This window comes from Barbus barbus (assembly GCF_936440315.1).
Source record: "Barbus barbus genome assembly, chromosome: 46".
Classification (NCBI taxonomy): Eukaryota; Metazoa; Chordata; class Actinopteri; order Cypriniformes; family Cyprinidae; genus Barbus; species Barbus barbus.
This window is the reverse complement of record NC_136724.1, coordinates 16544907-16557394: the sequence shown is the minus strand read 5'-3', so window position 1 is coordinate 16557394 and position 12488 is coordinate 16544907. Positions and strand designations below refer to the sequence as shown.

At 36.4% G+C, this 12488-nt stretch overlaps 1 protein-coding gene across 3 annotated transcripts in view; it reads left to right on the top strand.

Annotated features, from left to right (window-relative positions):
- Positions 1-2842: 2842 nt before the first annotated feature.
- LOC306865259 (pleckstrin homology-like domain family B member 2) overlaps positions 2843-12488 on the top strand; it is a 42518-nt gene continuing 32872 nt past the window's right edge. For 2 of the 3 annotated variants that reach the window (XM_079409773.1, XM_079409772.1), the window contains exons 1-3: positions 2867-3161; positions 11394-11462; positions 11533-11656. In XM_079409773.1, the coding sequence (XP_079265899.1) occupies positions 3138-3161; positions 11394-11462; positions 11533-11656 (217 nt within the window). In that variant the 5' untranslated portion in view covers positions 2867-3137. Of the gene's footprint in view, positions 3162-11393; positions 11463-11532; positions 11657-12488 lie in introns of all 3 variants that reach the window. The other variant, XM_079409771.1, reaches the window with a different exon arrangement.

Genomic DNA, 12488 nt, shown 5'->3' with positions numbered 1-12488 from the left:
CATTGCCTCGGTTTTCTTAGAAATTTTTCTAAGTAAATTCTACCATGGTGGATAACATTTTATCATTTTATATATATATATATATATATTATTATTTTTATTTATTTTTTTCTCTCTCTGGGGTTTTTTGACAAGTACATCCTGTACTTTTTTTTTATTGATATAAACATTTTATTTAAAAATTATATGTTGTGGCCTTATAAATTTATTTTTGATTTTGGTGTGGTACTTTAATATTATTTATTAATTAGTTTTTGTTTTTATAATTATATTTTAATATTTATAACTTTATAAAAAAAAAAATTCAGTTTTAGCCTTGGAACATTTCTAATTTTGTTTAATATTTATAATTGTTTTAGTTTTTAATGTAATTATATTTTTATCACATGAAAGGCTTTGAGAGATTTACCTAATCCCTTTAAATGAAGTGCTGAAATTTCTTTAAAAAACAGAATCAAGTGTAATCGTCTTTTTTTAATTAAGCCAAGGTTATTTTAATGTTCTTCAGTATTTAAAAAAACTGTTCTTAGCAGTATTCACAGAAACAATGAGAGTGTCTGCACATCAAGGGCCCTTCAGAGGGCAAGATCTTCCACACCTGCAATTCCCTGTGACCATGTCCACATTCCAGTGAGTGTTTTCTGTGGTCTCTGGGATGGGAAAGCCATCAGATAATGATCAGGAGCATGTGAACAAGTCCGCATGAAGGTATTTAGGAAGAGAGAAAGAAAATAGAGCAAGATCTAATCAGCACAGCTGCTCTCTTTTTCTTTGGCTTTAAAATCACAGTTTTTGTTCACCGCCGTTATTGTAAAGGGAATGTTTCCTTTTCAGTTTGGATACTGAATTTCAAATGAGAAATGCAGTCAAATTTTGAACCAGAAGACATATTGTAGGGTCCAAAATGCTCTATGCATTTATATTTTTCTTATTTATTTTTTAATTTCATTATAAATTATATTTATAATGAATTATATCAGCATAACAATGTGAGTGAAAAGTTACATTGAAAGTCTCTGATAATCTTATGAGCTTCAACAGAAGCAAGAACATCTGACTGTCTGTACAAAGGAGTCACACGATGTCGCACATTTGCTAATTTGATTACTAACACAGAAAATAATGCAAAATATTCAATAATTCTTGTTCATCTTACATCATGATGTTACTGTGTTTTAAAGGTTCCAAAATCCTGAAAATGCCCATGTTTAACCCTTGTGCTGTGCTTTACCTAATTTGGTGTTCTGGTCAAAAACGATTGCTTGTAAACATCTCATTGTGCTACATCACCAAATCTTAGATTCAGTCTTTTGATCAACTTGTTTTCTTTCAAACTGTACAGGATTTATATTTCTTTTTGGAATGGGTTGACCACAGGCCTCAATTATCTGAGCTTATGCACCTCAGTTTAGGAGTGAAAAAAGCATTATTTGTGGATAATTTTGGCTCTGAAGGTGCGTCAGCTCAGATCAATGAGGCCTATGATCAGTCAGTTCCAAAAATTAGTGGAATTTTAGTGGTCAGACATTTGGACTTTATATCATTGATTTTTGACATGTAACACCAAGCCTTAAAAAACATCTTGCCAAATTTTTGAGAAGCTCAAGGCATAGAGACCTGGCCAGCTGCATTTTGAAACTATGACATTCTGTGTTCTTTCCATGAAAGTGTGCACCAATGGTCTTTTTAAGACCTTAACAAACAAAATTCTTTCTCTCCATCCTTTCGTTCACACTCTCGCCTCTCCTTTTGTTCGCTCCCACTCTTTATTTCATTCTAGGTCCTGAAAGTATATCAGGGGTTGTGTTTTTTTTTTTCATGTCGGCAGCAATGCAGTAACTTATATAAAGGGACACTAACTGCAGTGTAATTACACGCCGCTGTGGCCTTGTGGGTACAGTGGACTTCTTCCAGTGTTTTTTGTAACTGGCTTAACGCTCGTAGCTTCTGTCTCTTTGTTTGATGGTTCTGCTGGGTTTTCCTGGTCTCCAGGGTGAAGGGAGGCTGTATGGACAACACAGGCCATCTGTGAACTAACCAAAGGTCATCCGACTCTCCATTCCCTCTGTTTGTCCATGCAGCTCATTTAGGAAAAAATAATGATGCATTTATGGCAAACATACATGCACAGTGCAGGTGATCCAAAGCTCTTTTTCTTTTTAAGAAATAACAGCATCAGTAACACTATTGAATTATTTATTTGGTAAATGGCATTTGTCTTGTTTCGGAGATGACACATGAGCTCTAATCACAAACTGGATGTTGGGTGTGAACGGGGGTGAGTGTGAATTTATGACACGTTGTAGACTGTGTTAAATTTTTTTCACTGTGTATATTTTTAGTTGACAGCTTAACTTTTAAATAATTTGTAAGAGGAGAAAATCCTCTTTTTGGTATTTGATATATTCAAATCAGAATTCAAGAACTGGCCAAACCGTAAACTTGCAAGAAAAGTTTTTACTCATCATATAAAATTGCATTATATATCCATATTATACAGAATACTAAACAATAATATGCTCACAATTCCCTTGATGCAGGATAAGGATGAAGATGAGGAATTACACTGCAAGAGAAGAGAAGAAATAAGGAATTAGTGATAAATAAATGCATGCTTTGTTCACAGCAAAGACATAAGAATGACATAAAATCGCAAGCTACATTTCTGTTAATATTGTGTAACATTCTATCAATAATCTCTGGTTAATTTCCATCTGTTGCTTTTAAAAACTAAAGGCAGGTGAATGTTTAGTCCCATATCACAAGAACCAGTGAGCTGTCAGAGCTGGCTGACCTGCACGCGCCGCTAACTCCAGTGCGCATGCGCACTTCAGCGCACGGTCTAGTTCCAGCTGTTGCGCATTCCACAGCACAGCGGAGTCGCCGCTGGCCAAGAGCGACAGGACAGCGCCTTGAAGTCACCAAAGAGCCACAGGACTTGCTTCATTTCTTTGAAAAATAGTTATTTGTAACAGAGTCCTTGTTTTCAGCTTTATCAATAACGTTCGGCCGAGCTTTTGGAGTTTACAAAGAAAGGGACATTTTGAATAGGCTTGATCTTTTCTTTCTGTCATTTGGAAGCGCACAGGATATTTGGGAAAGAACTATACTTGGCACCTTTGGAGCTGCCATTCAAGATGACAGACATCGTTTCAGCAATGGTGAGATTTTTTATTGTTCTACACAAAATAGTCCTTAAAATAAAACTTTAGCTATTTAATAGAAAGCTGTTCTTTTTAGTAACTCGAAATAACGGTGTCTTGGTCTGTATTTAATTGGGTGATTCTTTAATTAGGGATATTTACTTGAAATATTGGAAGATCAATATATACACATAAGGTATGTGGGAAAGTGTGGGTTTTAAAAATTTAAATGACATTTTCATCAAGCTGGACTCAATAGCACAAAACTTATTAAACTTATGAAAATAAGCATTAGATTTCTATATTTGAAAAAATCACAAATACTGATTAGTTTGGTTATGACACTTAAAATTCCTCTTCTATAGTGACTCAACCTTCAGTCAGCCTTCTCTATTAAAGAAAAACTAAACAAATGATTCATGCAGCCTATACCAAATGAACTGAAATCATTTTCTTTTTAAAAGTGTCCCTAATTGTTAGCTTATGTGTAATGTCTTGTAAGTTAAATACTGATAAATATGATTGATAAGGTTTATTTTGGCCACAGTATTTAACTTAATCTATGATTGACTCTTGGCACAAGTCATGGCATGGGTCTAGATGTGTTTTGTCTGGTGAATTCATCATGAGCACTGAATCATGACTCTGAACTGAGAGATAAGAATCATACAGTAAACATCAAACACCAGTGACAATGAAATAGCTCATTTAACAATCTGAAAGCAAACAGGTAAGGAACTAGTGCCTTGAGATGCTTGATTAAACAAAGAATAATCAAACTGAACCAAACAAATGATTTGAGGTTTATATTAGTTGTGCTTTTTGTGCATAGTTTTTGTTTTATTTGACTTAAATGACCCATATGTGCACAAACAACAGCATTAGAACCCTCAAACCAAATGTTATGGTTGTAAAATCTATGACACTCAGAGCACAATTGTTATTGTTACTTGCATAAGAGCAGCAATTATTTCATGAGACATTGTGAAGGGATAAAAAAAAAAAAAAAAAAAGACGAGGACAGACACAAAGAGGGATGCTAGGTGCTGTAAGTGCACCACATGTTATAGTTGTGAAAACAGTGGACTTGTCACTCAACATGCAATTGGGCTCAGGTGTGTTAACCTGTGATCCAGCTTACTCCCACAGCTCTCACAGGTTGTTGATGGTGCAGATGTTACAAAGACAGTAATCAGTTGTGCTGAGTGATGATTCTGGCAATCAGTATAACCCCTCCAGCAAGAAAAAACATCTGCATGAAGTTTGTTTGTATTCAAAAACACCTCAGAGTCAGGTGATTTACTGTGGACCAAACATACACTCTTGGTTCCAAATGGGGGTTTTCACAGTGATGCTATAGAAGAACCATCGTGAGTTCCCAAAAGAGTACGCGGTTTTGAAAATAATTATTTGTGTGAAGAACATTTTAAAAATCTAAAGAACTTTTTGTGGAATGGAAATGTTCCATGAATGTTAAAGATTCTACATGGAACCATAGATGCCAATAAAGAACATTTTCAAACATCTGGTGACATTTTATGTTCTGAATTTGTCAAATGTGTTACTTCATCGAAACTTTTGGTATGACTTTTGTGGCACTTGCTATATGTACACAAATCAGATGATTAGAAAAGTCTAAATTGTCTTACACTGAAGTAGTCTTTGACGATGCTTAAATGTATATCCAAATGCAAAATCTAATAAAATTATGTCTGGAAAAAAATATATATATATATTCCTAACATTTGTAGCATTTTATATATAGAATTAAATGTTGCATAATTAAAATACAAAATAAATTATATTAAATATTATTGAAAGTAAAATATAGTACATTACTTTCATCTTTAAACACAAATGTCTACATATATTACACATATATAAAATTATATTATGTACCGTTAATGATAAACAAGTGGTTTGAGTGTTAATGTCATGTTTTGTTAAAATAAACTTGAAAAAGATGAACTTGTACAATGTAGAAAATTCAACAAGTTTTCAAATAGACTGACTGTTTAAATTGGCTTTATGTGCAAAAAAAAAAAAAAGCTCTACATATTATGGTAAAAGAAATCTGCACTTTAGAAGAATACTATTAGAATAATATTACATAAGGTTTTGCAGCCTAATGTGGATTTCCTTATGGTTCTTATTCCTGCAGCCAGATGCAGCTGTAACAACATTCCACACTCTTTCATTTGCTAACTTTGGAATTTGAGGCTAATGATTTAAAAGGTCTCAATATGTGTTTTCAGACAATTTTTGAAATCTTGCATTAGACCATTTATTCAGTTCCTCACATCTTTAATTGAAAAAACTAAATATCTGCAAGTCACATTCGCCTTACCACTACAAAATGTTCCAAATTTCTGTCGCAATTATGGTCTTTATAGTTAACTGTTGTTATTTTTAAACATAACAGCATTCATATCACCTTCCTAATGCAACATAATGATTTTCAATGGCCTGACAGTCAGTGAAAGACTAGAAGGGGAGGAAACTCAGAACAGAGAGTGGTTTGTCTATCTAAAAGATCTCGCATCATTGAGTGTGTCCAGGGGAAGCAAGGGGGCTGCTTCAACCCTTCGTAAATGAGCTGCATGCCATGAAGGGAATCCCATATTAAGCTGAGGTCCAGGCACAATGAGATCATTGTCACATGTGACAGACTGGACTAAATAAGCAGCACTGCTTCACCACCTTTGAGAGATCAGATGGGTTTTCTATGCTGATATTGTTAAAGAGGCGAGTGCGTGACCTTTAATCAAAAAATGATGACCCCTAATAAAAGGCAGACATGTCAAAGTGTCTCTTTAACATGGCAATATAATTTCAGAGCCAACAAAAAGCCTGCATTCATGCCATTTCTTGTATCTAAGGTTATATACGAATATCCCTTAATTTATTCTATGTTAGAGATCATTGCAAATCTGAAAGTTTCATTTCGACATGGCCATCACTGAAAATAATTAGAACAATCAGTTTAGTGAGTCAGATGTTGATTCAGTAACCGCTCAGTGAAAGACTGTCAGACTGAATCCTATTAAAGAGGTTACTAGTTAGTTTTTGAACAATTCAATTAAAAGTATCGGCTCACAAGAGTCATTCATTCGGGAATCAGACTATACTGGTTGTGCTGCATGTTTTTCACTCAATAAAAAGATCTGGCTCAAGAGAGTAATTTGTTAATGAATCAGGATACACTTGTGGTGATGTGTATTTTTGATTCACTTGAAGTACACAGCCAGTACACAGGCTGCACTGTAGAATTGTGGTTCACTTTTTTAGTAATCATTAGTTCAGCAAATGTTTTGGTACTCACGTGTTTATTTATTTTTTGCATTGGAACAACAAAAAACCAGAGAAGAATTGATACAATTCCACACAGAACCCAAAAAATGCACTGGACAAAATGATTGGCACCCTTAACTTAATATTTGGTAGCACCCCCTTTGGAAAAAATAACTGAAACCAATTGCTTCCTGTAATCATCAGTGAGGTTCTTACACCTCTCTACTGGAATTTTGGACCACTCTTCCTTTGCAAGCTGCTCCAGGTCATTCAGATTTGAAGAATGCCTTCTCCCAACTGTTGTTTTGAGATCTCTCCACAGTTGTTCTATGGGATTCAGATCTGGACTTATTGCTGGCCATTTCAGAACTCTCCAGCACTTTGTTTGTAACCATTTCGGAGTGCTTTTTAAAGTGTGTTTCGGGTCATTGACCTGCTGGAAGACCCATGACCTCTTGGAGACGCAGCTTTCTGACACTGGCCACTACGTTGCACCCCAAAATTCTTTGGTAATCATCAGATTTCATTAATTTTGCTCTTCCATCCACGTCCAGAGAGGTTAGCTATAATGCCATGGGCTGTAAACCGCTTGATGATATTGCGCACAAAGGACAGAAGAACATTAAGATCTCTAGAGATGGATTTGTAGCCTTGAGACTGTCCATGTTTTCCCACAATTTTTTCTCTCAAATCCACAGACAACTCTTCCCATTTCTTTCTTTTCTCCATGCTCAATGTGACACACAACACAAAGGTTGAGTCAACTTTTCTCCATTTTAACTGGTTACAAGTGTGATTACTATGTTGCCCACACCTGTTACTTGCCACAGGTGTGTCTAAATACAAATTACAGGAGCATCACATGCTTGAAAAGCAATTATTTCTTACAATTTTGACAAGGTGCCAATAATTTTGTCCAGTCCATTTTTGAGTTCTGTGTGAAATTTTATGAAGTTTGACTTTTCTTCTCTGTTTTTTTGTGTTGTTGCAGTGCAAACAAAAACAATAGGCACGTGAATACCAAAACATTTGCAATTGGAACAATTTTTTGAGAGAAGTGTTGCATTTTCTGACAGAATTGCAAGGGTGTCGATATTTTTGCCCATGACTGTAGATCCATTTATATATGGTTCTTCTAAGAACTATTTACCCCAAAGAACCTTTCAGTGAATAAAGGTCCCATGAATGTTAAAGGTTCTTCATGGGACCATAGTTGCCAATAAAGAACTTTTATTTTAAGGGTGGCAGTACACAGTAAATAGTAAGCTAGTATTCCATTCCAAACACAGCCCATATGTAGGGCAGAAAGATGAACCCAACCATCATAACCAAGAACAGCCTACACCAAACGCATCTGGAAATGACCTGGAAAGCGACCGTGTTTCTGCCAGCGTTCTTGTTAGATCTGATGAGGGAAAGGAATGAAAACAGGGGGAGGTTGACAGACCGTTTCCCTTTTTAAATCTCCCACCCGTCTGCCGAAACGCTAACCTTGTGTGTGGCTGCAACTCTGGGTGAGACTTGAATGTGTGATCCTTCTTTGATCATCCATGTGTGTTACAGCTGAGTCGATGGAGAATGTCCTCCCACATCATGTCTTGCGTAAATCACAAGGACTCAAAAAGCCCTTTGTGTCAAATTCTGGCCTTGCCTGCTTCTTCTGTTTCTTCATCATAGATCTAAAGTCTCAATGTTCTTGTAACACTTCTGTTTTTCTCTCCGAGTCTGTCTCCACAGTCTTCTCTTTCATCCTGTCTCAGTGGCTCATAAAATAAATGTTTTCAAATTAACACTCTCCCCCTCTTCCTTCCCCCATTTGATTTCTTTCCTGCATGTAAATAACCCTCCGCAGTCTTTATGAACCGCCTGGTTTCTTTGTTTTCTGTAGATGTCTGAACATGCCTGAACATTGCAGCTTCTATCAAGAGTCTCATCAAGAGGTCTTGATGACTAAAGCCATAATCAGGGTCATTTGACAAAGATCAGCCAGTGTTTAAACAGCAAACCTGCCCTTATCGCCCCACAATTGCCCACATCTATAATCCCAAGAGCTGAATGGATGGAGAGATGCTAGAGAGGAATGTAGATGGTATTTTGATCCTGGGGTGACATACCAAAGTAGCTCTCAAAAGCAAAACACTGGGACATTCCTGCAGGAACATGCCTGTCTACCTGTCAGGAAAGAGGGCAAAGAAAGTTGAGGAAGGGGTTTATGGTTCACGTGCAGTTGTTGTTGAGCTGTAAAGTAGGTCATGTTATTGCCAAGTGCCCTCTTGGTGTTACAAGGCGAACGAGACGGGAGGCGTGCGGACCCATGTGCAAACTTTTAATTATAAACACAGTCAGTACACAGGCAGCGTCAAACACCGGCAAACAGAAATGGCACGGGCAAGGGCAAGGCAAAGGGTTAATCTAGGAAACACGGGCAGAAAACAGGAAATGAGACTATAAACTAAACTTAGACTTACAAAACACAGAATGGCTCGGTAAGGCAGCTAACACTTGGAGAGTGTTATACGCAGAACCAGACTCAGCGCTAGACATGACCACAGAAGGGTTAACAGAATACGCAGGACAATACTCCACAGAGAGGAAGCGGAAGTCTGTGTAGGGTGTGTGATTGTGTGATAGTTCTCAGGTGTGAGCGTGATTAGTGCAATCAGCTGTATATGTGTCGTCAGTGCAATGGATGATGGGAATTGTAGTTCGTGGGTGACGTGCAACAGTGGTGTGGTGCAAGAGTCAATGTAATGGAGGAGTGACCTCTGGTGGTGAGTCAACAAGTCCACAGACCAGATTTGTGACACTTGGGATGTGGCCAGACGTAAACTTAGGGTCTTAAATATCCTAAAGGACTTAAAGAATTTAAAGTTGACCTTTTTAAGTTAATTAACTGCAGTTTTAATTAGTGTTTAATCAGTGCTGTTTAATTTCTGCTCACTTCTGCTCAAGCGAGTTTATAGTATAAATAACCTTATCTAAATACACTATAATTCAAACGTTTGGGGTTAGTAAGAGTTAAAAAAAATATATATATATATATATTACTCTTATTAGTAAGGTTGCATAAATTGCAATATTATTATAATATTTATATAATAACTATTTTTGATTAAATAATTGCAGCCTTGGTAAGCAAAAGGTGCTTCGTTCAAAAGCATTAAAAAAAAAACTTACTGACCTCAAACTTTTCAAAAATAGTTCACTAAAAAGTTGCACATATTTCCCAGTCCTTGAGCATTTGCTTATTAAATGTTTTATCACATAGCTATATTAGGGCAGTGCTAAAAAATAATCAAATAAAATGCCATTTTTATGATTACTTTTAAATATAAATTTTACAGATTCCGAGTGTATGAACGTACGAGCATAACTGTACTGCTAACATGTTACTAACATGGCAAACAGTAGTATAAAAGCATGATTATTGGTGCACTCTGATTGGACCCTGGCGTGTGGATTGGAAATGAGGTTGTTTGAACAGCAATGACCTCATTCAGGAATTTAGTTTTGTATCTGAGGAAACGGGAACAGCGTGAGGCGGTAATGGTCAGATGTTCCTCTCAGGCTGAGCGGGAATGGCACATGCAATTCCTGCTTTCAGGTCTGGAGAACCCAAAGCAACTCAAAAGCAGGACCAAAGCAAAGGATATTTCTCACTACATCTCCATTGGCATGGAATGACAAACACTCCCAGTGACTCGTGGGAAATAATAGGCATGGAACATTCCTGCCTTTTCCTCCCACTCTGTTTTTTGCTCCTTTGGAATCGTTTTCACACACATTCCAACCTATGTTACTTGTGGCTGCTGGATTAGAGAGTGTGAGTATGTTCGCTCTGATTTTTATGGCCCTCATGGGCTGTTTGTGGGTGTCTTTGCTGTACCTATCTTGTTACTGCAGTGCCATTAAACATAATAGCTTTTTTCTTATCTGGATTCACTCAAAGGTGTTCAAGCTAGAACTGATAGATAACCAGCAATTGTTTGCTAATGTTGGCTTTACATGATCTAAACCATCATGTTGGAGTAAATATAAAAGTATAATTTTCTAAACATCATACAGATGTAGTGGAACTTATTAGGGTTAATTTAAGGGGTTAGTTAACCCTAAAATTGCATTCTTGTTGTTGTTATTTACTTTACCTTCATGCCTTTCCACACTCATATCTTATTCATTCTGGAAAACAAAAGAGGGAATTCAATGTTTTTGCTGATCTTTTCCAAACAATGAAAGCTGAAATAATCTAATTATTTACAGAAAAATATTTTCCTCCATTAGAGCATTAATAAAATCAATTCGCATATACCGCATTGGTTAACACATGGAATATAGAAGGAATTTTTGGGTCAGTTTTTTTTTTACATAAAATTTTCCATACATTAAATTAATTAAATGTGGCAGTAAAGACATTTATAATGTTACAAAAGATTTCCGCTTCAAATAAATGTTTTTTTTATTCTTTCTGTTTGTTAAAGAATCCTGAAAAAAATAGCACAGTTTCCACAAAAAAATATTTAAAATTTAAACACTGATTATATTATGAAATTTCTTGAGTACCAAATCAGCATATTAGAATGATTCTGAAGGATCATGTGATATTGAATACTAGAGTAATGGCTGCTAAAAATTCATATTTGCCATTAGAGAAATAAATTACATATTTCACAATTTACTGCTTTGTATTTTTGATCAAATAAATGCAGCCTTGGTAAGCATAAGAGACTTCTTTCAAAAACATTATAAAATCTTACCAGCTAATTTTGTTTTTGTTCCACTTAAGAAACAGTGAAAATTATGAGCGCATATGAATGTTAAAAATCTTTAGGTTAACTATTTAGGTTAAGTACACATCATATTTCCTGAGGAGCTAAGCCTTTAAAGGTCTGTAAAGCCCTTTGATGATTCTACAACAAGTATGTATATGTTTAAACATATTGTTCTTCTTTTGTGGTACAGGATACAGCGCCAAACTGCCCGGCGAGTGTCCTCAAACCGGAGTCAGATCAGAGCCTCGGTTCTCCTAAGGTTAGTGGACCATTTGTTTTTCTGTTCTTTGAGGTAGGAACTGTTAATGAGCTGTAATGCATTATTTTAGGGTCCACCACTGGACCTGATTGACACAGGAAAAGGACTGAAGGTACAAACCACGACCCCTCACCTGGTCAGCCTGGGCAGCGGAAGACTCAGTGTAGCCATAACTCTACTACCTCTAAAGGAGGGTATGTGCTTTTTATCTCTGTTTGAGTCTATCTCCCGATCTCTCTCCCTCACACACAAACCCAAATAACCATGAACAATAGCCTGCAAAGAATAGATCTGGAAATAAGCCCCTCTATCTATGTGTGTCTTCATGAAACAGTGGATGCATGTGGCTTTTATTTTTAGTGCACTTAGGTTATCATAGAGGAAGAGGGCGGAAGGATGGGATGTCAAGCCAGAACCCAGTGCATCTTATTATATTTTTACCTTAAATAAGCAGTAAGAATGACCCACCTGTCTCTGATTACACTCTGACCCACCTGACTCTGATTACACCTTGTCCTGTCTCTGTTGTTAGAGACAGGACAAGGAGTTAAGCTGACTTCCTCCCAGCGTCACAAATATTACAGTACCGCCATAGTGCCAAACACATACAAAGACTGATTTAAACTTGCTATTTCGAGGCAGTCTAATTATGTTTTGATATAAAAAGAGCAAATATTTGACCATATCCGTTAGTAATAGACTGTGAGATGTTGAAGTAAAGCTGTAAAGGAGTGACTTGTGTCACTGGTTGAGTGTGTGAGCCAGCAGAAGTGGAAGTGTAAAAGAGAAACACACACACAATTCCTTGGAACAGTTCATCTCCATGCCAGGAACAAGTCTCCAAACAGTGACTAAAATTCTCAAAAATGAAGAAAAAAACAACAACAATTAAATAATTTTAGTCACTGGCGACAATCCAGATGACTTTGAATCAAATGTCAAGAGTGCAAACAAGGGTTTCCTGCATTCAACAAACACACAAGCGTGAGCCGTAGAGTCCAATTAACAAACAAATGACTCCTATGA